The 27210-nt window shown below is 44.1% G+C and overlaps 1 protein-coding gene across 2 annotated transcripts in view; it reads left to right on the forward strand.

Moving 5' to 3' along the window:
• The window catches only part of ARHGAP10 (Rho GTPase activating protein 10), a 1033471-nt gene that overhangs the window by 755406 nt on the left and 250855 nt on the right, over positions 1 to 27210 (forward strand). For both annotated transcript variants that reach the window (XM_085641636.1, XM_085641637.1), the window contains exon 19: positions 16860 to 17010. In XM_085641636.1, the coding sequence (XP_085497762.1) occupies positions 16860 to 17010 (151 nt within the window). The remainder of the gene's footprint in view (positions 1 to 16859; positions 17011 to 27210) is intronic.

Genomic DNA, 27210 nt, shown 5'->3' on the forward strand with positions numbered 1-27210 from the left:
CGTAAAGATTACACATCTAATTGTGTTAGTTGAATTCTATTGTCTCACTTGGGAGTTGTAGTCACCAATCCATACTGTTTTTATAAATGGCACGTCTTTCAGATACTTACAAAAGTTAGAATGTGAAAAGAAATTTGATTTTAGGATCCACTCAACTTTGGGTCTGTGGGCACCAAAGGTGTGTGGTTGGGAAAACACTTTTAGACAGCATTCGTTTTAGAAAAATGCTGTTCACTTTCTCCAGTCCTCATACCACAAATACACATAGGTTTAGCCAGGGTGACTCTTCTACATGGAGTGTACGTGCTGTTAATAAATCACACCTCGCAGATAGAGCCTGCTGATCATTGAAATGTCAGGCCTCCATCACCTTTACAGTGGCAGTGCTGGAGGCTGAGTGATAACCAAAAATAGACGGATATTTGGAGCCTGATTCTGTTGACCGGCATCAGGTTCTAGTAGGGATCAAAACCAGGTGTTCAAAAAACATCTATGTTTACATAGATCTATGAGTACATTATCAGTCAGTCAATAATTCTTAATTTCTGTCTTATTTATTCCATGTAAAGACATTAAACAGATAACCACATCATACAAACATAAAATCTTCAGGATTTAAAAAACAATACAATCACATCATAAAACACTACAACAGTACAGGTCATTCACATAGTTGTGCCTCATGTTCAGTGCACATCTGACATGATTCTAAACAGCCATACATAATTCAACAGAGCCAAGTGGCTGTAAACATTTTAATGCCAACTGGTGTTGCTTAATGTTTGCAGATTTTAAAATAGGACATACAAATCTTTTGCATGGACTTTTGTAAACTGCAAATTAGCATAAAGTGCACCGTGGATTGTGGGGTAATATCACAGGGGCATTTTGGGAGTGCCCGAAACCAAGACCCCTGGACAGGAAATGCATGCAAAAAGTTAATGATTCCCAATCTGAAGCTTATTAAGTAGAACCTGTATTGCAGGTTGCGAAATAGTACAAGATAAGGCTCCAGTCCTGAGGATGTAATGAAATGTGAGTAAGTAACAACTGTTTACATTTTTGAGGCTTTATCTGCATGTAAATAAGACAGATAACCATGGAAAAGGGTTTTGACCCTTTCCTTCGATAAAGTGGTGATTGTTGAAGGATCGAAATAATTAATTTTAATCTAGTAGTGGTGGATAATGAGTCGCACAATCACTTAAACTATTTGATTCAGCTAGTGGGGCAGTTCAATACAATGAATGTGTCCAATTTGAAACAAAATATGGGGAAGGTGCCAATCGAGGTCAGATATCCCACTACCAAGGATATCGGTTAAACAGGCCACACATGGTCTGTAATAGAAGCAAAAGAGGAAGACCCCGGCACTCAGTTGATTTATACACAACACAAATTCGGTTTGAAATTAATCATACGTACTGCAAGTACCAAATTGTAGAGAGAGGAACCAATTCCCATGGGGAGTTTCACAAGACCAACAAATATGAGCTGTGAATTTAGTTTAATAATTTTAAAGCACAGAGCATATCATCTTAGCATATTGCATCAAAAACTTAAACAGAACATCAGACAGAGAAGAATGTATCCCTCGTTAGCATGTATATCCCAAGTCTTGTAGTTCTTATGAATGCTAAGTTTTGACACGTAGAGTGTTCTCTCTGAAACAGCCAACGCGCGTTTCGTCACCACCGTGACTTCCTCAAGGCTTCATATATGATGTTCGTAGAAGTATTGGCGATGGCTATGATAGGCCCGATTCCCTATGTGTCACCGAGGTCCCCAGGGAGTATTCCGATGAGTCCAAACCTCACTGTCCCCTGTGGTCGCAAAAAACGTAGACGGTCACCAGCGAGCAAAGTCTGCTCTGCTGTTCTTCAAATCTCCCGTGGATACTGCTTAAGGAGCCATGATAAGGTCCTTCGGTTTAGCAGAGTGTCGTCCTTATGTTTCCATCGTCCTGCATACCCAGCTGTCAAACACGTGCTTGATGTATTTCAACCACAAAATCTTATCTATAACATCCAACCCTAAACTGTCTTCGATTATTAACCTAGACTGGGCGGCTTCTGGAGAGGACCAAATTCTAATTCATAAAAGTAATGGTGCAAGTTCGGTCAAGCATTGCTAGATGATGTAGGCCCAATTCTTTATGTCAAATATACGAGGCTTCAGAGTTTGGGGTAGATAAAATACAGCTCCCAAATCTATTTTCTAAGCTCTGTAAAGGTTCTACAATGACATGACCCCATACAGCCCCAAAGAGATACATTTGCTTTTATATATAAAAAGCATTTATTTTACTAGTTTGTCACCTAACCGAGACACAAATCAAAATAGTGCTTCAATCGTACCCTGGAATTGTTCAGATCTGACGGTAAATAAATGAGCCCAGTTTAAAGAAATATCAAAAGAGATGCCCAGGGAATTAAGTGAGTACTTCAATGCTCTTAACCCCTCCAACCATATGCGTCCTAGATTTGTTTTTTTTTGGGGCCCATAACCATCATATAAGATTTTGAAAAGTTGACCCTTAAATCTAGCTCAAGCCTGAATGAGTTAAAAGATTCCAAGTGTAATTGAAGTCCATTTAATGTTTGTGCAAGAAGCACAGAGTCATCTAAGTATAAAAGACAAGGGACCGGACGAGAGCTCATCTGGGGCGTATCTTTCCCATTTTTAATAAGGTGTTGCTCTAAACCATATATATAAAGAAGGAAAAGAAATGGCGCCAGAAAACAGCCTTGCAACACCCTTTTAATTTTTTTTATTTATTGAAGGGGTACGTTCTCTATTTTGTCCATAGCAGATTGTTTGGGAGGTATTGGTATGCATCTGCGTAAGGAGATTCACTAGTACCAGCTCAACCCCCCAAGAATTCCTCATGGTCCATAATTTGGAGCGATTAATATTGTCAAATGCACAGGAGAGGTCCATAAAAGCCAAATGTAGGGCACCTCCCCTGGCTTTGATGTATTTCCTAACTATAAGTGATAGGTTGAGACACTGCTCCATTGCGCTTACCCCAGGGCGAAGCCAAATTGGACCAGAGACAGAATGGTTTTGGATTCAGCCTAAATCTCTAAATGTGAAAGAAGGACCCGCACTAGTTATTTGGAGGTTGAATCCAGCAAAGGAATGGGCTCATAGCAACTGTGACAAGTCTTTTCTACTTTTTTGAAAATAGGCACAATAATCGCTTCCTTCCATGAGGGAGGTATATGACCAATAGATTGGTGCAAAAAACGTTGGTAATAAGATATGCCCAGAATTCTAGATTTGCCTTCAATAGGTCCATATGGATTCCATCCGGGCCTGAGGCATTATGCGCCAAGCTCTTTCTAATAACAAGACTCACCTCCTTTTCGTCTATGGGGAGACTCAAACCAATAGGAGGAGCTGCCTTAATAGTGGACTCTTGGACCTCCTTTGGGACAGTTTCTACGTTTTGTTCTTGATCAAAGAGTTTTGTTAAATGTAGGACCCAAGATGCAGCTGAAACTAGACATTCTACTATTGGGAAATTCAATTTAGAGCAAAAAAAGGACAAATAATCACTGCCCAAAGTCAGGATTGCTTATTTACCTTTACCGCTACTTCTGATTCATCCCAAGGTGATTTTTGAATTTCAATCTTTCTACGAGTGAGAGCTTCCTTGTAGTTCCTTCTTGCAAGTTAACTAGAGCCTTGTCTCTAGGATGGCCTTGAGTGCGTATTTGAGATTACGGTATGCAGCAGTACATTTAGTATCCAACCACAGGGTTTAGGACTCTTCTTACCTTTCTAAACGAGCGAAGAATTAGACATCTTCTGACAGTGAAATAAACCCATTTATAATCAAGAATGGAAGCTTTTCAGTGGATAAACTGGTAAAAACAGATGCCTCCTCACATCAGATTAGATCCTGCAACAAAACAAGCATTAAAAATGCAATAGGTCTCACCTTTTATAAAGTTAAAGCCATTTGCTTTACTAAATAATACCATTAGCAAAGCAAATTTGCTTTAACTTAGTCAAAGGTGCGACCTATTGCATTTTCAATGCTTGTTTAATAAATTACATTAATAGGTTGTATTTTTCTTTTAGTCAAAGAAAAGCAAACACCAAAAAGCCGTTGACAGTAACGTTATGCAAAACCTGCTAGTCGCCTCCCTTGAAACAGACTCCAGCTTCAGATTCCAGCCACCGCTACACGCACAGCCAGCCCTGTGCAAACACCTCCCGGGTAGGAATGCACAAAGGGCCTAGTTCACAGCGACGCAGTTGACGTTCACTTCCGGTTCCAGTTCCAACCTGTTTTGGGCCTGGGCCGGAACTGCTCTTCATCGCTATGACTGTATATAGACTGTGTATATTATCGGCATGGCTAGATAGTCTTCCCCCGACATTCCAGCAATGGAAAGGGCGTTTTCTGCACGTATTTCAATTTGAAATGGCTCTATATAATCGTAAGGGTATTCACGCTAAACGAAAGGAAAGGAAGATCTGGGGAGCCTTAACCACCTGGTTAGAAGAGTTCTAAGTAGTATTAATGGTTTACACCGAGCCTAACTATGATTTGTGCTGTGTTCTTGTAAGTGCAAATACACCTACAAAAAAGAAGCATAGCTGCCAAGGTTTTAGATTGCTTATGTGTGACATTTTCATAATTTCAGTGTAATTATGAGTGACATTCAACAACTATGAGTGACACCTTCTGGCGAGCAGAATCAAACAATGAAGACAAGGGGAACATATAAATATCAGAAATTGCACCCATTGAGGCAATAAGAAACTCTATGCCCCTTGGTTTGCCCCCCCCTCCCCAAAGGGGTAGGGGAGATGGCTGGACCATGTGCCTTGGTGAAGGCCACCCCCCAGGGAGCAGAAACCGGATTCAACAGGAGTAGTAAAAGGTATAAAGGGAGGTAGGAAAGTTACCTGGCAGTGGAGTAGGTCATTGGGTTCAGCCCAGTTGTAAATTTGACTTGAGGAATTCGGCATTGGGGGTGGGGGGGTATTTAATCACAGGTGCCTGACACGGGCCCTCTTTGTCCTGGGGATCCTGCGGAGGAGAGAGGTGCTGCTGCAGCACTGTGTGAGGTGTGAAAGGAGGGCTAAGGGAGCGACAAGCCCTCAGGATGGATAAGATGCGAGGCAGGAGTGCATTGGTTGGACAGATATGGTTCTAGGGTAAAACGATGCGATTGGTGGGGAGAGGGGGAGTAGGAGTGCAGTAAGTAGGAGTTAAGATGACCTTGGAGGGTCTGCAGGCGAACTGTAGATGGCATAACCTCAGTGAGAATGCTGTCAAGTGGGATGGGGGAACATTTGGCATAATGTGCATAGGTAGATGCGAGGTAGGGAGTGCTCTGGGTATTTATCGATGCGATTTTATATAGCATGTATATTGCCATAGGTGTCAGAGCACTTTAAATCAGAGCGAGAAATGTTACATGAAAAGTGTTAGAAATGGGGTTTCTAGTTGGCAGAGGTATGTACCGTTGTCCAAATAGGGACCCTTGCTTCTAGTCAGGGTAAGGCGGATATGCTTCTAAAATAAACCCTGCTCACTCACTCCCTTGGTAGCTTGGCATGAGCAGACAGGCTTATCTCAGAGACAGTGTGTAAAGCATTTGTGAACACATAAAGTAATACAGTGAAAACACTACAAGTGGACACCACACCAGTTTAGAAATATAAGTAATCTTTATCTAAACCAAACCAGACCAAACAACAAAAATCCACAATACAGTAATAAAAATAGGACTTTCAAATGGTCGAAATAGTTCAGTTGAAAGGAAATTGTAGAGGCGACACTTTTCACACAAAGTACTTTAGATGTGTCGGGCACACACACAAAAAGTGCCGCACGGAAGGTGATGTGTTGGTTCCTTACACTCAGGGAAGGTTATGTGCCGGTTCCTTGCTCTGGGGGAGGTGAGGGTCGATTCCTTACTGCTACGCAGGGGAGCTGATGCGTCGGTTCCTTACCAGACAGGAGATGATTCATCGATTTTTTTTTTTACTGCGTGTGGAGGTGATACGCCGATTTCTTACTGCATCCCCCAAAGATGCAACAGACTTGGCGCCGCGATGTGGGGTTTCTTGCAGCCGCACAGCAGGGCTTGCGTCGGAATCTGTGCAGTGATATCGGATTTCTGAGACTGATGCACTCAATGCGGCGTGCAGAGATTTCACGAGCCGCGGGTAGGCACTGCGTCGGTTTCTTCTGCGATGCGTTGGAAACAGGAACGGATGCGTAACGCTCCTCATTGGTGCATTGATTTTCCAACTCCCAACAGCCAGAACAACCTCCAGAGGCCCAGAACAGCTCCAGGCATGTCTTGGCAGGTCAGAACTCCCAGCTAGGAAGTTCAGGGGAGCTGGGGGTGAAGTCTGTGTCCCTGAGACTTCAGAACAGGAGTCAAGCTCTTCTTCAAGCCCTTGGAGATCTTCCTCAAGCATGGGACACAGCAACCAGAAAAGTCCTTTTGCCTTTCCTTGGCAGAAAGTAGCCATTGCAGGCCGAACCCAGACAGCAAACAGCACACAGACAGTACTCCTCCTCAGTTTCTCCAGGTCTTCTCCTTGGCAAAAGTTCCTCTTGATTGTCCAGTAGTGATCTAAAGTTCTGGTGTCTGGGCCCCAATATTTATTGCACAAATTCCTTTGTTCTCTGGTGGCAGAGAAGCTCTTTGCCCAGCCAAAATCAAGTTCTGTCCTCTCTGATGCAGCTGCCCAGCAGGAGGTGGAGACAGCATTGTGTAAGGCATACAGAGCCTATTAAGGTGCAAGGGAAATCTCCTCTCACCACTCTAAATGCAGACCGGGCCTATTCAGGTGCAAGTGAGAACTCCTCCCCCTACTCTGAATGCCGCCCAGGTCTATTCAGCCCAGCCCTGACTCATCCAGACTCTCTGGAGCCACTGCACAGCCGCCAGCCACTGTCACGTCAAAGCCAGACAGTCAATACACATCCTAGCAGAGGCCCACTGGAAGGCTAAGCAAGAAAATACCTATTTTCTATAAGTGGTATTTTAAAATATAGAATGTAAAAATCACACTCACTAAAAGATGCATTTTAACATTGAGTCCAGGCATACTAAACTTTATTTTCCTACCTTGTTCCCATTGATAGTTATGTTTATAAGTTGTTATAAGCAAACTCCCCATTCTATCCTATGGAACTAAGTAGCCTTGCAATAGTGAAAAACGAAAAGGGCAGTATTTCACAATCAGGACATGCCACACACCCCAGGGCATGTTCTACCTTTCACATACACTGCACCCTGCCAACAGGGGTACCTTGGGCCTACCTTAGGGGTGACAAACATGCAAGAAAAGGGAAGGTTAGGGACTGGCAAGTGTGTGCACTTGCAAAGTCGACATGGCAGCACCACACTGCACACAGGCTCTGCAATGGCAGGCCTGAGTTACATTTATAGGCTGCTTATGTGGGTGGTACAATCAGTGCTACAGGCCCACTAGAAGAATTTGGTTTACGGGCCCTGGGCACACACAGTGCACTGTTACAGGGACTGACTTAGTAAATCAAATCAGCCAATTATGGAAACACCAATCCATACATACAATTTACAGGGAGAGCATATGCATTTTAGCACTGATCAGTAGGGGTAAAGTGCCCAGAGTCATAAAACCAATAAAAAAATGGTCAGAAACAGAAAGCTACAATGCAAGAAATCTGGGGATAAACCCACTGTAAAAGCCAGGTCTAACTTGAAGGTTTAGAGTAACATGGTAGTAGGGGATGAAACTGATGGCTACTGCGGTTACTCAGGGTGAGAGTTACGTATTTACAAGATTACATATTGCAGGTAACATGTTTAGCCGGTTTACAGAGAAATATTAAACATTTACAGAGATAAATACAAGTTGTAATATGGCATAGTGTGCAAACTTAGATATAAGAATACTTCTGTTCCATTAGGTTACAGAGTAATTATTCATTCAAGTGTTGTGAATCAGTCAGTGTCATGAAATTAAGGTAGGGGCGTGTGCCTGATGGGGAGCTTGGAGAGGAGTGTTATTGTGAAAAATGTATTCAGAAGAGAAGAGTTTTGAGGGCTGATTTAAAGATACGTAAAGAGTTGGTGGTGCTCAGGTTTGGAGGCAGTGAGTTCCAAATTCTAGTCCCATTCCTTGAGAACGATTGCACCATAAGTCTTTTTCTTTTGAAGGTTCAAGCAGCAGAATCTCAGCATTTCGTGAGGGTCTAAACCCCCTGATAACTTGAGTTTGTTTGCTAGGTAGCGAGGAGTAGAGGTGTGAATGGCTTTATAGGTGATGCAAGCAGTCTAATATATAGTCCCGGCTCCAATAGAAAGCCAGCGAAGAGTTGTCAACAAAGAAGTGATAGGGTAATTTCATTTGGCCCCATAAATGAAGCGTGAGTGGAGGATGTATTTTAAAGGGGGATAAGAGCGTCGTAGGGATGCCTGAAAAAGAGAATTTCAGTAATCCAGTCTGGAGAGTACCAAAGATTTGATAAGAGTTTTCAGATCTTGGTCAGAAATGTAACGTTGAATAGCCCAGAGAAGTCGTTGTTGGAAACATGCATTCTTGACCATGGTGTTGATTTGGGATTTGAGGTTGTCTTTTGTCCAGGATGACACCTAGGGATTTGGCACTGTCAACAATGGTGGGTTTGCTGTTGAGGATGTTTAGATTATTCATCCAAAATTGAATAGGAGGTGGAACATTTGAGGTATAGATAAGAATGAATTCAGGTTTAGAGGGATTAAGTTTTAGGTGATGAGATGACATCCATTCTTGGATGGAGTTAAGGGGTGGCAGGAAACAATATGTCATGTGCAGAGGGTACCTCAAGATAGAGTTGGGTGTCATTTCCATATAGGTGGTAAAGGATCCTAGCTTCTTTTAATAGGTCTACAAGCAGTTTAATGTAGAGATTAAATAGGGTCAGAGCAAGGATAGAACCTTTTTTAAAAAAATATATATTTTATTGATTTTTCCGAACATTATGAAACATGATCCACACATTCCTTTTTTTACAGCATATCACTTGAGGGTATTTACTTCTTAGCATACATTATACATTATTTCTGTGTCGCTTCTGTATGAACCCAAACCTCTTTTTGTTTTTATTTTCAGCCTATCCAACACAGTGCTTACTAGCTGAGCAAACCACCCCTACATCGCCACAAAACCCATCCTTTATACACTCGAATCTGAGGAGGATAGAAGCTTGAGGGATACTTTGATCTACAGCTCTTGGAGTTGAGAGACAGTTCTCAATTTTGATAGCTGAGATTTCCCACTAAGGAAAGATTCAAACCATTTGAGAACTAGTCCCTCAATTCCCATCATTCTGTGTTTTAAGGTGTTCAGAAGTATGTGATGGTTAACAGTGTCCAAGGCTGAAGAAAGGCAGGGAAGGATCAGGAGGCAGGGGCTGCCTGAGTCTAGTGCTCAAAGGGCATCATCTACAACCTGCGACAATGCCGTTTCAGTGCTGCAGGCTTTACTGAAGCTGGATTGAAATCCATCAAGAAGGTTATTGCCCTTTATGTGTTGTGTGAGTTGTTCTGCTACACATCTTTCAGTGATTTCGGCAAGGAAACGGAGGTTGGTGATAGGGCGGAAGTTGTTGAAGTCACCCATGTCAGCTGAGGGTTTCTTTAATAGGGGGGTCACCTGACCAGATTTGAGGACCTCAGGAAAGGACCTTTGGCTGAGAATGAGGTTAATTAGATTTGTCCAGTAGGGGAGCGTATGTGTAATACGTCTAATACAATGTCGCTTGGGACAGGGTCTAAAGAGTGGTCAGAAGGTTTGCAGCTCGTGTGCTTCTTCCAGACTCTGGAGGAACGACTCGAGGTGCTTTGAGTGACTGGGCTTGGCTCTGCGAAGTCCTGGCCAGGGCGGCCCAGTCACTTCTCAGGTAGGTGGCTGTCCGGATCTGTCTAAAGGTAGTGGGCAGCTTGGATAAGAAATACTGTATGGATACATCAAAAAAATATAGGGCTGGTGTTATTTATAAGCTGATGTTCCCACTGGAACTTGGGGACCCATCACTCCTCTCGCATAGCTCATGGCCTATCACTTCTCTTCTTTGATGCCACTGCTTCCAGAGTCCTGGCACATCTGGGAGGAGGGGTGGGTAGCGGGCACTAGTGGGGCTACATACAAGGCTGGGGAATGAGCTCATGGTATAGAACTGCTGGGCCGCAGCAGAGACTTGTATCAGTGGGCATTCCAATTGTGCGGGTTGTCGAGTCAAAGCTGGTGTTGAGGACCGTGGGTATTGAGTGGGGGGGTGGGATGCAGAGGTGCTGCCAGGAAATCGTTGTGTAAGGAAAAGGGAATGGAGAGTTGTACGGTACGGAGCAATGGCAAGGAATAAGAGAAGGAAGTGGTAGACACAATGAAAGGAAAGAAAAGGATCATTTGAGATATAAGTGGGGAGGGGAAAAGACAGACCAGCGAGAGAGATCCAAAGAAAGGAAATATGGAAGTAGAGAAAGGGAGACTGAGCGAGAATAAAATTCAGTGGAGGGAGAGGAGTGAGGTGATGGGTGAACAGGAAGAATTAAATGAGATAAAGAGGAGGGAGTGATGAAGTTAGAGGAATGAAAGAAGAGGGAGAGGCAAGTGTAAGAAAGTTTATTTAAAAATGCTGCAATGGCTTTGGGAGAGAGTTTATTTAAAAATGTTGCAAGGCATTTATGTAAAAAACGCTGCAAGATACTGGTGAACCAGTCTATCAAAACAAGGCAATAACTTAGACACTGGCATCTCTTATATTGTCACTGGATGTAATTTGATTGTCACAGACTGGAAAGGGAGGGAGAAATATGGGAAGTAATTGTTTATTATCTGTTTGTTTATTCACCCCTAGAGCACAAAAGTTTCAAAACGCTGCCCATTGTTCACAATGTCCAAATAAGTAGCACATTGTGCAGCGGTTAGTGTGCGCCACAGCTGAAGTGGTGCCAGACCCAGGTACGCACAATGTACAGGGAGGCGCCGGGATCACCCCACAGCCCTCGACTGAAAGACTTTGTCAGGGCAGAACCTTTCCCTCATCCTGTCATGCAGTTCTGCTCTAAGAGGTGTTTGCGGCTCATAGAAAGTTGGGTGGTGGGGCACAGAGGAGATTGAATTGAATTGAATTGAATTGAATTGAAGGGGCATTTATAAAGCGCATGGCTACCCTAGAGCATCCCAGCGCTGCAGCAACTCACAGAGCAAGTAGGTGGAATTACGGGAACAGAAAAGTTTTTAAACATTTGCGAAACAGAATGTAATTGGATTCAGATCGAATGGTCAATGGTAGGCCATTCCAGAGCTTTGCAGCATTGTAGCCAAAACTCCGTCCTCCACTACGCATTCGTTTTACAATTGGTACTAAGGCCAGGTGTTTATTTTCTGATCTCAAGGATCTAGCTGGACAATAAAACTGAATAAGAGAACGGACAACTGGGGGTCCTTTGTTAGAAAGTGCCTTGTGGGCAATGCACAAGGCTTTAATATGGATCCTTTGGGGAACCGGCAGCCAGTGGAGTGATGCCAGAGAGGGTTTGGCAGAGATCCACCTGGCAGAATTGGTGAGAAGTCGTGCTGCACAGTTCTGAATAGCTTGAAGTCTGTTAATAGCGACCCCAGGAGCTCCCAGATATAAAACATTCGCATAGTCCAGGTGTGACAAAATGAGCGCCTGGATCACTGTTCTCCTAACAGTAGATGGAATAAAATGGAGAATCTTCCTTAGCATTCTGAGCAATCCGAAGCAGCTAGCGGCTACCTTATTCGCCTGTTCCTTAAAGTTTAAATCATGGTCTATCCAGACTCCCAAACTCTTAATTTGTGTTTTTGGAACCGGGGGGGGGGGGGGGGGGGGGGGCAAGACAGTTAGGCCAACAGGGGGCTATCGACGTTGGGGGGCGATTTCCCAGAAACATAAGTTCCGTCTTGTCCCCATTAAGTTTTAGATAAGAAACATCCATCCATTTTGATACTTCTTGCAAACACAGCATGAGATTAGGAGCAGACTTATTTTCTTGGCTGAGTGATACCACTAACTGGGTATCGTCTGCATACGTAACAATCTGAATTCCATGGGGAATTACCAGTTCGGCAAGGAGACTCATGTACACATTAAATAGAGTGGGGCTCAGGGACGAGCCCTGCGGAACCCCACAGCCAAGAAGTAATGGTTAGGAAGCGACATTCCCATCGAAGACCACAAATGAGCGGTCCTCGAGGTAGGACTGTAGCCACTTTAAAGCCAAATCAGTAATTCCAAGACTTTTAATTCTTTGGATTAAAAGTTGATGGTTCACGGTATCGAAGGCTGCGCTGAGATCAAGTAGAATAAATGCAGCACAGCCTCCATTATCCGTGATCCTTCTTAAACTTTCCGTCACAACTAGCAAAGCTGTTTCCGTACTTTGTTGGGCTCTAAAGCCTGTCTGAGTTTGATGGAAGCAGTTGTTAGTTTCCAAGAAGGACGAGAGCGTACTGTTAACATACTTCTCTGCCAGTTTGCCAATACCTGGCAGTAATGAGATAGGGCGATAATTAGACAGTATCTCAGGGTCCAAATTGGGTTTTTTCAATAAGGCTTTGACCATCGCTTGTTTCCATAAGAGGGGAACAGAGCCTGATTCTAGGGAGGTATTAATTACTTCAAGAACAATTGGAGCAATAGTATCAAAGACTCGGTTTAAAATCGGGGGGGGGGCAACATCTGACGGAGCTCCAGATTGAACCTGTTTAAGAATGTTCTGAAGAATGGTTAGATTTATAGGGGGAAAAAACTCAAGTTGATTAGTGGCAGCGCGTGCAGGGGGTATTACCTGTGATTCTAAGGCGGTGGGAAATGATTGATAAATGGCCTGAATTTTTTTGTTGAAGAATTTAGCAATTAAATGACAGTTTTGGAAACTATCCTTATCGTTGCGGGGGGGATAAAAAGAGATTTGGCGATTTAAAAATTTTTGCGGGGGCTATTTTCAGCTAAAAGAATTTCTTTTTCATTAAAAGCAGATTTTGCTAATTTTATTTCATCCTTATAGCTTCTGATTGCGCTTCTATAGTCCTCCCTCCTATTAGCTGTCGGAGATTTCCTCCAACGACGTTCTAGCTGCTTGGCGTTTTGTCTAAGGGTACGTAACTTAGGAGTGTACCATAGGTTATGGTGACCCCCTCTTTTTTTTTTAATAACTTTTTGGGGTAAAACCAAGTCCAATGAGGATTCTAACCAGTTATTAAGTTGGACATTAGCAATTGCTGGGTTAGAGTCTAGTCTAGGAACAGTTTCTTCTAGATGCTTCGACCAAGAATCATATGACCGTATTGCCCACGGTCGTACTGACTTAGTACTTTTTTTTACCCTCAAATCAGCTCCTTGGATTGTCCATGAAAAGGGAATCAAAAAATGGTCTGACCAAGGAAGAGGGATAGGATCAGCCACCATTAGATTAGAGATGTTAGAAAAAATGGAGTCAAGAGTATGTCCTTTATTATGGGTAGGGTTATTACTCAGTTGCTTTAAGTCCAGTACTCCAAGACCTTCAGTCATCTCCACTACTAATGGGAGAAAAACCTCATCTAGGTGGAGATTAAAATCTCCAAGAAGCATCAAATTTGGGAGCGAACTAGCCAGGCTTACAATATTGTCAAGAAGATGTTTACAAAAATTGCCTGCCGGGCTGGGTGGGCGGTAGACTAAAATGCCAGAAAACTTATTAACCTGGGATAAGCTAATCGTGAAGAAGATACTTTCGCAGTGAAGTAATGGACTTGATGTGGTACGACATTTAAGACTGTCTTTATAAATAATGGCTAGCCCCCCCCTCTGCCTGTGGTCCTGTCAAGCCTGGATATAGTGTAGCCTGGAGGTAATGCTTGAACAATCCCTGGACCCCCCTCTTCATTCAGCCAAGTTTCTGTCAAGAAAAGTAAATCAGGCCTTTCGTCATCCAGCAGCAGGCAGATTTCATTTGCATGTTTGGTAAGAGACCGACAGTTTACAAGAAACATTTTGACCTTGTTAGTGCCAATAGGTATCTCCGGTACGTTGGAAGTCGCATCTAGTTTATACTTGCATGTGACACATGCGGTCATATGTTTCTCAGGTTGCAAAGTATGGGCACACTGCAAAATTGGTTTGGGTCTTAGGGACTTAAGCTCTGTGTTGGAGTATACCAGAGGATTACTGGCCGGAGTTCCAGGGATTCTGGCCCCTGGGCCCGGCCGGGCGCAGATGGGCTTGCCTTAGTTAGTGGAGATGCCATAGTTCCAGCTAAAAAATGAACGCACTTCCTCTGCCTACGCCAGGGTCGTTAGACAGGGAACACAGGGATCACACTGTGTGGTCGTGCAGCGGTTATACAGCGCATTTCGACTGCTGGATAGGAAATTCAGAAAGGGGTAACATAGTGATTATAAAGAATAATAAGAACTTTTAGGGGGCATGGTATTGATGGTATGTACCCAGGATCACACTTTTTTGTGGGCCCAAATATTTCAAAGGGTCTATTTCTTTAGCGGGTGGGGCAGAGGTGTGGAGGGCACTCGGTAGTAGAAGTGATTATCGAGGAGTTACCGCCCGGTGGTAGCGATATTTTGCCAGTTGGGTAGATGTAGTGCATTTATTGCTGAAGTACTAGGTATGGAGCTCCCTAGCCCCCCCCCCCCCAAAAGAACAATGCGGTGTGTTTAAGTCCGGATGATGGGTTGCATAAGACAGTAAGGTAAGGTCCAACTGGCACGGAGCAGCTGTTGTGCAACAGGAGGCAGTACAGACTTTGTCAACAGGTCAAAAAAGTATTTCCCTTTGGATTATTTTAAAGCTCACTATCAGTAACTCATGTCACATCCATACACAAATAAACCGACATCTCCAACGAGTATCACAGAATACCAAAGCCAATATATAAATGTTTATTAGATGAATCCTTTTTCTTGTATATAAAAACATTTTGGAAATACATTAAAAACAGCAAATTAATTGTTGTGCAATAAATCAATAGACAAATCGATACAGGAGAATATACAACACAATTGCAAGTTTTTTTGGTCATATAAAGCACTAAACCAACAGTAGTTTCATGATCAGCACATCATAGTCTGAGGTTTTTATTTTTTCGAGCAGAACCAATTTGGTTTAGTGCTTTTTAATAGCAGTGCAACGCGTTTCGGTGGTATAAGTTGATTCAACCACCTTCTTCAGGCAAAATTACTTGAAATCTCCCAGCACTTCATCTATTGTAAAAACATCATAGAAAACCAAATTTCAGAATTCATCATTTCAAAACATGACATTTTCATCAAACTATTTATTATACATTTCACATCATGTATTGACAATACAAGTTATACAAGATAAAAACTGTTTAAGTCCTGCTGGAAGCCCATCAGCTCCAGTGGAGAAGCCTGTAATACACCACTTATCTGCTGTGGCCGGAGAGCGGTGGTGTGTGAGTGCCTTAGTAGCTGCCCTGCCCTGCTTTGCGGTCCAGTGCAGCCAATGCTGCCTGCGTTGGTCAGAGTGTCTGACCTTTTGGATCGTGGCGCTGCCCGGCACAGTGCCGGGGGCTGCCAAAGAACTTTAAACTATTCCAGACCTGCTTATTGTGATTGGGTAAATAAAATTACCATATTGAAGACTCATGACATGAAGCCAGTGATTACCACGGGCTGAGCCAACTCCCAAGCCTGCCGCAAGCTGCCAGCTTTGACAGTCAGTTGAGGTGTTAAATAGCAGTGCTCCAGTAGAGAGCTGAGGTGCTATAAATGCGTGACAGTGCATTTTGGTGCGGGATGCAGACCACCACATTGAAATGCGTTAGTCTAACACCTGATGCGTGGTACTTGGCAGGGCTAAAGAAGAGAGTTTGAGATGGGTGACAAGGGAAATAACTGCGTATTAAACGGAAACATTTACTTACATTCACGAGGTCTACGAGGAACAGGACAAGCTCCTTGTCCATCCCCTTCATTGCTCTCAACTGAGTAGTTGTACGTCCTCCTCATCCAGTGCGCGTGCTTGACGTAAGGCACTGCACACAGATCATTTGCATTCAATCACACGCACTTCCACGGTACATTACAACGTCACACATTGTTCGCTGGAGGAGGCAGACTATTAACTTGCACAGAACAACATTCATACATATGACTACATACATCACTTAACACCATGGCATGCTGGTTAAAGGCTGCATAAATAATAGTGGAATGTTAGCATTATGCGATGTGTGTATTTGTTTTTTAACCTCATCTCTTTTTAATGTCTAATTTTTTTATATTAATTGTGGAAACCAAGAATGAGCTTGAATGCAACTCGTTGTAAACACTAGAGCAATTTCTGCTTGGCCACTTTACAAATACATAACTTCAAGGCATTACCATTGCCATTAATACTGTTTTTGATGGCAGATATAAACAAACTTGTGAAAATAAGCTCAACAAATGTTCCAGTGGAATCAAGGGAGCAGCAGTTCTCTAGTTCAATGTAAACAAATGATTCCTTATGAAATATGTTTCCCATGCTGTAGATGATTTTTATGATCGTGCAATAAGTAGGCTGTGTATATTGGCAAACGACTGATGTGTGTGTGAAATTTCAGAATAACACAATTTCGATTGCAGCTCTTCTCTTATCTGGCACGTCCAGTTGCATGTTTTAAGAGCTGGTAATTTCTAAGACGTAATGATTCAGTTTCCTCTTTTTAAGGCTTTCGTGAAATATACGACTGCCAAAAAACGGTTTGGCTCCTGTGTCCTGAAAACAATCCAAAAATGTCTGTTTCCAAATAGTTCAAGGTTGTACTGTGCTCCTTTCTGCGCGTGACAAGCAATTACAGCTCCTTTGTTTTGGATCGCAGATCTTCAGGAATCCACCCGATGACAATCTGATGGAACCAATCTCGCTATCGATATCTCCCCCTAACGCTCCCCCGAGACAATCGCGACGACAAGGGACGCGCAACAAGAGGCCTGTTGCTGTGTACAATCTCTGCCTTGAACTGGACAAAGGTAAGTGCTAAAGCGTGCCTTAAATTATAGAAACTCTGGTCTACTCTACATCATAGTTAGTTAAGGGGCTCACCGGCAGCATTCCACAAATATTTATTTGTGTAAGGCATGATGCAACAGAGGCTGCCGTGCCTGTATCCCCCCACTCCAACAGCCACCACTCCCCTGCTTTTGTGCCACAAGAAGCTGCTCACGTTTTAAATCACACGCTTTCCACTAGAATGGAAATGACAGTTGCGTCAGCTATAAACCCTGATTATTTTGGGAAACTGAAAGTGTATTATTTGATGCATACCGTTTTCCTGTTTTATGATGGATTATTTAGCCGCTAGGCTGCGCTCAGATATAATTATATTATTTTGCTCCTCAAACATCAAAGCTTTGCTGGGAATATTTCTGATGTGGTCATTAATGCCCTCATTGAGATTGGAGTGTCCTCAGTTGGCACAGTTGGTGAGTTGTCAGACTCACTAACTGATAATTGCTTAGCATTTGGTTTTATACACCTTTTAATACTTTTAACTGATTGACTTTGTGAATTTCTTATTACAAATGTGTAACCAAAAACACACAGAAATATTTAATACAGGCAGTTGTTTGTAGCTTACTTGTTTATTTATTGATAGTTGTGAATCATTTACTGAATAAATATTATTTCGCTTTGGTCCCACCAACTTTATGAACATTTTTTGCTGTACTGGCGTCAAAGGCTAAACAAAATCGATCAAAAGGGCAATGTCCAGTTTATCTAATCTGATAAAGGTGGAGTTTATATCCGACCTCATAGACCTGGACCGATTTAAAAATGTATTAAATAGTCTATTCTTCACCCACGCACCTCTATAAGACCATAGCTCCGGGAAATGGCAATCTGTTATTTGATAGTACATTTATTATTTTGCTGGATGCTGTATGTAGCTGGTAGCTTACATCCATGAATAATGCAAACCGCTATTGAGGAAGCTGTGAACGCTGTTTGGAACTGCAGGCCTGAGACTGGAATTATTGAGGTGGCTGAAATCTCTGCATCTGATATCATGATGGCCCAACCTCTAAAATCCAACGGTGACTATCTACTGATGGTCTCAGTCAGTCATGGTCTCAGGAGCTGCTCAGTGAGTTGGTTGCAGAACATCTGTAAATTGACCCGCAGGGAAGTGGGGCCCTGAGCGCGACACAAAGGGATGTGCTGTTGCTGCTACTTGCTGCTCACCCGCTTCACCCTCAGCTTTGGCATCCTAGAAGGCACATTGGGCACTTCGGCTGCTCCTCACCTACCAGGGGGAGAACATTAACCCTTGGAACCCCCGGGAACCCAGGAGATCCAGGAGGCCAGATGGAGGCAGAGGCAAGCAGCACGCAGACGACAGATGGCTCAAGACCGTGATGGACAAGGCAGGAAAATTGATAGGTACAATGATGATAAAAATCTACAAAGGCGTTCTTCGTCTACCAAAAGCAGCCCCACTGACCCAGGTCCGCCGGTAATTTGGTCTCCTACAGCAACCTACGGCCAGGAAAAGTGCATTCATCAAGCTGTGTCAGAAGATCAGAGCAGCACTCCCTAACTTGCTTAATAACATGATCTGAGATGAGCTAAAGACTGTTGGAAGCAAAGTCGCTCATGCACGCTACCTGTATGCATCTCTGGATGACCTATATGCCTGGGCTGTATGGAGTCTGGGGTCAGTCATAATGAGTTACAAAAAAGTAGTGAATGCCAATGAACAGGCTCTGGGTAGACATTTTGATAAAGAATTACTGACCCAGCGGTCCCATGCCTGGATGGGTATATCATCCTGTAATAACCCAGGGAAGCAACCTTACATAGGAGAGAATTACCCAAGACATAAAAAGTAGATTGCTGGCTTTTTGATTTGGGGTCTTGTTAACACTGGACCACCTACCAAAATGAAAGGCCCGACATGAAATGCAGATTCTGTAACGAGGAGTAGTAATCCATCCTACGTGTAATATGCTTGTGCAGTGTATTACTTGTACCCTGTAAATGATTGCATGATTGCTTCTCCAGCAGTTTAACCTCTTGAATGTGCGGACTTGTGGACAGGCCGTTCTCTTCCAGGGGATACTCATCAATAGTCATAAGCCCTGAATACTCCTGCCCATGTGCGAGGACCCCGGAGCAATAACAAATTATATCTATCTATATATATATATATATATATTCACTTAAAAAAACCATAGGTTTCACACGTTATAGTTAGGTGGATATTTCATTCGTAAAAAAACAATGAAATTCCCCCGTTATAGTTAGTTCAGATAACTATAACTCGCGCGCCCGCAATCCACTGCTCATGACGTCGCATATTACATCACTCATGACATGGTCAGTGGCATCACTCATGACATCACTGATGACATCATCCTTGTGATAGAGTGGCGGTCGCGCGAGTTATAGTTATCTGAACTAACTATAACGGGGGAATTTCATTGTTTTTTTACGAATGAAATATCCACCTAACTATAACATGTGTGAAACCTATGGTTTTTTCAGTGAATTTGCAAGGTTTTTAAAATGCTAACTCCTAACTATAACGTGTGTGAAACCAATGGTTTTTTAAGTGAATTTGTAAGGTTTTTTAAATCCTTTTTTTTTTTCTTTTTTTTTTTCTTTTGATTTTGTTTTTTAAAACAATATGCTACCCATGTATATAATCATTGATTTACTGTATCCTGCAATATAGAAAGGTTCACCTTTTTAAAAAAAATGGTTAGATATAGTTGAATAACATAGTTAATATCTTCTACAAACCTTTTTTTTTTTTGAGGATTTTTTTCCGTGCGCGTACGGTAAGCTTACCGTACGCGCACGGTATGTACGGTGCGTGTACGTAATGTTTATGCTCCGTGTGCGCATGCGTATGTGATTTACGTACGCGTCCGTAATTCGCGTGCGATGCGTAAGCGCTTGCTCCCTATGCGTACCCGCGCGCGCACGTTATGCGGAACCGCCGTACGTACGTGCGTGCGTGCGCACGTGCTTCTAATGCGCATGCACGTGTGCCTCTAAAGCGCATGTGCGCGTGCGCGTTTCTCACGTACGTGCATGCGTACATTTACCGTGCGCGTACGGTAAGCGTACGGAGCGCGCACGGTACGTCATGTGATCCAGAAACAACACTTTTCATTGGTTTAAACTTGTTTCATTTCCAGAAACTTCCAACACCACACCCATTCCCCTCATTACTGCTTGTGATTCCTTAGGAGAAGGAGCTGAATTGTCTTTGGGATACAATGGCAGAGCAGCAGTCCTCTTCTGAGAGTGAGCAGGGCAGCAGCATCATTAGACAGAGAAGGAGGAAACAGAAGAATTCTTTTGTTTGGGAGTATTTCACATTTCCTGAAGGGCTGAAAAAGGTAAATGCTCCATTAGTCACCTGCTCACTTTGTGAGCGTGTCTTATCTAGGGGTAATCCAAGGAAGAAGTATTCCTTTGGTAATTACACTATGTTTAGACACATTAGGGATGTACATCCCAGGACTTTTGCTTGACATACTGAAGCAAACCCTTCAGTAAGTCACCCGAGCACATCCGCAGAAGCTCAGCCGAGTACATCTTCGGCAGCTCAGCCGAGCACTTCCTCTGTGGTGGGAGCATCACCCTCTTCTGCTCCTCTGGACATCTACCCTCGGTTTCAGAGGGTACAAATAAGGTGCATCGCTTGTTACTCTCTTATTGCTGTGGGGGAATCTAGTATTCCTCTAACAGATAATAAGATTGAGCAGCACAAGTGCGGTTCCTTCTAATATTCCCATTCTTTCTTTCCTCTGTCCCTGTATTAACACAAGGGCTCTTTTAAGAGCCACCCTACCTCACAATTTTTTTAAAATTTATTTTATTCTATTTTTTTTATTTTTTTTTCCCGCCGTACGCTTACCGTACGCGCACGGTACGCGTACCCTGCGATTTAAAAAAAAAAAAAAAAATGTATTTTTCACACTTCTGAGTCCTTTTTGGACCCCCTGACAAAGGCTAGGGGGTCTGCAACTCTCTACCTTGCCCCCTTTTCACGTTCTCCACCTTTGTTTTTTAGTGTGAGACACACAAAATGGCGGCCGACACTTCCTGATTTCGATCGACTGGAATGTTTACTGTCATGTAACCACCAATCAGAATTACGCTCGCGCACGGCAGTGTGCGCGTACGGTAAGCTTACCGTACGCGCACTGTGCGCGCTTATAGATATATATGTACTTTTAACTGAAATATTCTCAGGAACTACAGAACAGATTGACTCCAGATATTCAAAAGGCACATCCCTGACCTGAGGACTACCTCTCTGCCAAATTTCAAGTAATTCTGTTCAGCCGTTTGGGCTCTACCTTGGACTAAAGGTGTCCCTATGGAAAAATGCATGGGGAAAACGCGTTTTGGGACCCCCCTTTTTTCTCAGCCCCCGCTTGACTAATCACCCCGAGACTTTCAGGGTAGGAGCGGAGCGCCCCACCTATTTTGAAAAATTAGCGAGGATTCGTCAACCGGCGCCAAAGTTATTCAAAATAGAATTTTCAGATTTCCTATGGAAACACGGTCCTAACTATAACTATCTACTGGCTACCGCCAGTAGATAATATATATATATATATATATATATATATATATATATATATATATATATATATTCACTTAAAAAACCATAGGTTTCACACATGTTATAGTTAGCTGGACATTTCACTCGTAAAAAACCAATGAAATTCCCCCGTTATAGTTAGTGCAGGCAACTATAACTCACGCGACCGCAATCCTCTGTTGATGACGTCAGATATTACATCACTGTATTTAGACACTTATTTACCCATGTCTTCTTCCATTAATCTTTAGCTATACATCTATTACAAATATTTATTTTTCATAAAGACACATATGTCATCAGTGATGTAATATCTGACGTCATCAGCAGAGGATTGCGGTCGCGTGAGTTATAGTGCCTGCACTAACTATAACGGGGGAATTTCATAGGTTTTTTACGAGTGAAATGTCCAGCTAACTAGAACATGTGTGAAACCTATGGTTTTTTTAAGTGAATTTGCAAGGTTTTTTAAATGCTAATTCGTAACCATAACGTGTGTGAAACCTATGGTTTTTTCAGTGAATTTGTACGGTTTTTTAAATGCTAAGTTATGTATTTGTATTTATTAATTTTATTTTTTTTCAGGTTTTTCACCGTGCGCGCGCCGTGCGCGCGCTGTGGGCGCTCGGTGCGCTTCGCACACCGAGCGCCCACGGTTCGCTGTGCGTGGCGTGCGCGCACCTTGCGATTTTTTTTTTTTTTTTTTTATTGTTTTTTTCTCCCTTGGGGGTCCTTCAAGATCGGTGTCGATTGCAAGAAATTTGTCGTCAAGACATTCGCCGTCGAGACGCACAACGTCGATGCATCCGTCACCGAGGAGGTCGACGTCGAGGAGGTCGACGTCGAGACCTTGCACATCAACCTCTGGGCCTAGAAGGTCAGGAAGATCGCGGTCCAGATCAACAGTGAGAAGATCGACGTCGAGGAGATCGCAGTTCAGTCGCAGGTCTCCTCCTGCCAAGAGACCTAGGGCGACATCAACAGACCGCTCGACTCTGAAGGACGTCCAGGTCGTCACCTCCAGGAGTGTCTCTTCCTACCCGGGACTTCGGATAGTGCAAGTCACTCCTGAAACCTCACCAGTTCTGGCTCCACCCCCTGCAACTAACATCTCCCGGAGATGGCTGGGGGACATAAGGGAGTGGAAGATCCGAAAGATAACCAGACTTCCACATACCCCTAGCAGATCCAGATCTCCCATAATACAATCAGTTCACTTCTCTGAGCGACGTGCCACTCCGCAAAGTTCACCGGCTTTGAGAAGGCGCACAGCATGTTCTCCTAGGAGTCAGGCATCCAGATCTCGCCACCGTTCTCCTAGAAGACGAAGCCACAGATCTTCTTTGTTGTCCTCAGACTCCAGACCATCGAAGGCAGACTACTCTCCTACACTTTCTTCCTCTCCTCCGAGTAGAGTTTCGCCCATTGATGACATTATAACCTTCAATGAGGTCCTGTGTAGGAGGGCCGCGAAGCTTCATATTAAGATGCCCGTTTCTACTCCTGTAACGTCAGTCATCTTCAAAACACTTCATCACAGGTCTTCATCTAGGCCTTTGCTTCCCCTGGTGCCTGGCCTACTAGAGCCTGCCCTGCAGAAATTCCTGACCCCAGCATCAGTGGGGGCGTCCCCGTCGTGGATCAGTAAGAAGTACAAGGCTCCTGAGCAGGACCCGCTTTTCCTGAGAGCTGACCCTCCTCCGGACTCGATTATTGTGTCAGCGGCACCGAAGAACCAGACGGGGGCAGCTTCATCTGCGGTACCCCCGGGTAAGGACAGTAAAGCCATGGATTCCATCAGCAAGAGGATGTGCAACACCTCAGCATCCTATATGAAGGTAGCCACCGCTCTCTGGGACTCTCTCTCACGCTTCACAGAGAAACTACCAATGGAAGACAGACCGGACTTCCTGGAGGTTCTCCATAAAGGGGTCGGGTGGCCAATCAGGTCATCAGTTCAGTAGCGAATGCCTCTGACTTAGCTGCCCACAGATACTCACATGGGATTTGTGCCCGTCGCTCTGCCTGGCTGAGACTGACCGGTTTGAAGCCAGAGGCTCAACATTGTATCCTCAATCTTCCTTTCAATGGGACATCGCTCTTCGGCTCTCATGCTGATGATGAAATGTCCAGGATGAAGACCGAACTGGACACTGTGAAGGCGGTTGGGATTGAGAAGAGGAAGGACTTCAGGCAACGCTACGCCCCCTACGATCGACGCCAACACCAACCGAGGGTTCAAACCCCTCAGTGGTCCTCCCAGCAACATCAGGGAAGATCACAGTCCAACCTGCGTCATCCTGCTAGAGGACAAGGAGGGAACTCCAGACAGTCTGCACCTGCTGCCAAGCAACAGCAGAAGCAGTGAGTGCCCGCTTCCCCTAACTCCGTTACCCACTCCGGTGGGGGGGAAGTGTCCATTTTCATCTGGACAAGTGGACAAAAATAACACTAGACATTTGGGTGCTCAATATTGTGAGGAATGGGTACTCCATCAAATTCAAGTCTCCGCCACCTTCTGTTCCTCCTCAGAAGTTTGTAGTCCGTCGCATCCACTTCCTCCGAGAGGAGAGTTCCGCTCTCCAACAAAAAGAGGCCATTGAAGAGGTATCCTTGCACCAGCGTCAACAGGGAATCTATTCCTGTTACTTCTTGGTCCCAAAGAAAGGTCCAAACAAGGAGTTCAGGCCTATACTAGATCTCAGGTTTCTCAACAAGTTCATCCAGTGGGAGAGGTTCAGGATGCTGGCTTTACATCAAATTATCACTCACTTACATCAAGGGGACTGGATGTGCTCTATAGACCTTCAAGATGCCTATTTCCACATGCCCATCTCTCAAGGGCATCAGAAGTTCTTAAGATTTCAGATCCAGTCGGACCACTTCCAGTTCACAGTCCTCCCTTTTGGGCTGAAGTCTGCTGCTCGAACCTTCTCAAAGTGCATGGCTGTGGTGGCGGCGTTCCTGAGGAGGAAGAAAATCTTTGTCTACCCTTACCTAGACGATTGGCTACTAAAAAGTGTGTTGCCAGCGCTTCTACAGGAACATCTTGCTTACTGCATTCAGCTGATGCATCAGTTAGGTCTGCATGTAAACTTCCAAAAATCCATCCTCAATCCCACTCAGAGGATACACTACCTGGGCGCAATGCTAGATGCGGTAAGCGCAAAAACGTTTCCTTCGGAGGGGAGACTATCATCCATTCTCCACAGGTGTCAGGCTCTCCTGCTGAAACATCACCCCACGGCCAGACAGTTCTCATCTCTACTGGAATCGATGGCTTTGTGCATTTTTCTGGTCCCAAACCCCAGGCTTCACATGAGACCTCTACAGCAAACTCTGGAGGATCAATGGTCCCAGATTTCCAATCACTGGGAGGACACTATAACCTTGCCTCTGTCAGTCCAGCTCTCCCTCAGATAGTGGATGCAATGATCTCATCTCCTGTTAGGAGTTCCGTTTCACGAGGAGTTCCCAAAACAGACTCTGGTGACGGACGCCTCCCTTCAGGGTTGGGGTGCTCACATGGGATCTCTGCGGATACAGGGGATGTGGTCCAAAAATAACAGCTGTACCACATAAATATGCCGGATCTACGGGCGGTGCATCTGGCCCTCAAGACGTTCTTTCCCTCCATCGAATCAACTGCTTTGCTTGTTCAGACGGACAATACCACAACAATGTATTACCTGAACAAGCAGGAGGGAACCAGGTCCAGACCCCTGTCTCTGGAAGCGCAGGCGATTTGGAAGTGGCTTCTGGCAAGAAACATGAAGATCTCAGTAGTTCACCTTCCAGGCGTCCTCAATGTCGAAGCGGACGGCCTAAGCAGGCATTTCGCAGAAGCGCACGACTGGGTTCTGAAACAAGAGGTAGCGCAAAACATCTTCCGCAGCTGGGGACATAGATGTCTTCACGGATGCAGAAAACGCAAAATTCCGCATCTTCGCCTCCAGATACCCTCAACCAGGTTCCAAGGGGAATGCTCTGTTGATAGACTGGTCAGAGACATTGCTCTATACTTTTCCACCAGTCCCACTTATTCCCCTGGTAATCAGAAAGCTGTACGAAGCAACACAGATATGATCCTGATTGCACTAGAGTGGCCTCGCCAGTGGTGGTACCCAGACCTTCTTCATCTGTCCAAAGTGCCACATAGTAGGTTGCCATGCCTTCCGGATCTACTGACCAAGGACAGCAGCAAGGTGTTCCATCCCAATCTGCCGTCCCTGAGGCTAGCAGCATGGCTCCTGAGTTTATCCAATATGGACATTTAGGTCTCTCTCAAGACTGCATGCAGATCTTAAAAGAAGCACGGAGACCTTCGACGAGAAAGTCTTACGCTTTCAAGTGGATGCGTTTTTACATGTGGTGTAATACTAATGGTCATGATTCGATTCGAGGTCAAGAGCAGGTACTGTTGCCCTATTTATTGTACTTGCCCAAAACAGGTTTGCAATATTCCTCCATAAAGGTTCACCTGGCTGCGATTACAGCTTATAGAAAGTCCCCCTCTCAGGCTTCTTTCTTCCAAATGCCAGTGGTTAAGGACTTCCTGGAAGGTCTCAAAAAAGTCTATCCACCCCTTAGGTTACCATCCCCTTCCTGGGAGCTTAATGTGGTTCTCTCCAAGTTAATGGGTCCCCCTTTTGAACCTATTCACAATGCCACCCTCCAACATCTTTCGTGGAAGACCGCTTTTCTAGTGGCAATCACGTCTGCTCGCAGAGTGAGCGAGATACCGGCCTTATGCTCTACAGAGGCTTATCTTGTGTGCCATGTAAACAGAGTGGTGCTAAGAACTGATCCGAGGTTCCTTCCTAAGGTAGTCTCGGATTTTCACATCAACCAGTTGTTCACTCTTCCCACTTTCTTTGCTAACCCTGTCACTCCTGCTGAGAAATCTTCGCATTCCCTAGATTTCAAAAGAGTGTTAAAATTGTATTCAGACAAAACAAGGAGTGTAAGAAAGGCGGACCAGCTTTTTGTTAATTATGGTCCTTTGAACACTGGTTTACCTGCCTCTAAAAGATCCATTGCTAGATGGATAGTGTCTAGTATCATGTTATCTTATCAGCTGGCACACAAACAGCTTCCGGGCAAGCCGAGAGCTCATTCTACTAGGGGCAAAGCCGCTACTGTAGCTATGCTAAGAAATGTACCAGGAAATATGTAAAGCAGCCACATGGCGTTCGGTTCACTCTTTCGCACGCCATTACTGCCTTGATTCTGACACTCAAGCAGATGCTTAGTTTTGGGCAAGCATCCTTTAGAAACTTGTTTGGGTAATGCATGTTTTGGTAACCGGTTATGATATGCTGGTATTCGTCCGCAGGGTATAGGGATCGGCTTGCATTCTATTCAGTGCTTATGACTATTGATAAGTATCCCCTGGAAGGGAAGGTTAAGTTACTTAGCTGTAATACTAGTTCTCTTCCAGGGGTATACTCAATAGTCATAAGCAACCCTCCCTCCTCCCTGGACTAATACCATGGCCAGGAATATGTATCTGTTACCCATGCTGTGCTTACACTATTATACGCCCTTCAAAAAGAACTGACCTAACTGTCACCTGTGGTGCATGATGGGAGCCTGGGGGTTCCTGGAG

This window comes from Triturus cristatus, chromosome 2_2 (assembly GCF_964204655.1).
Source record: "Triturus cristatus chromosome 2_2, aTriCri1.1, whole genome shotgun sequence".
Taxonomy (NCBI): domain Eukaryota; kingdom Metazoa; phylum Chordata; class Amphibia; order Caudata; family Salamandridae; genus Triturus; species Triturus cristatus.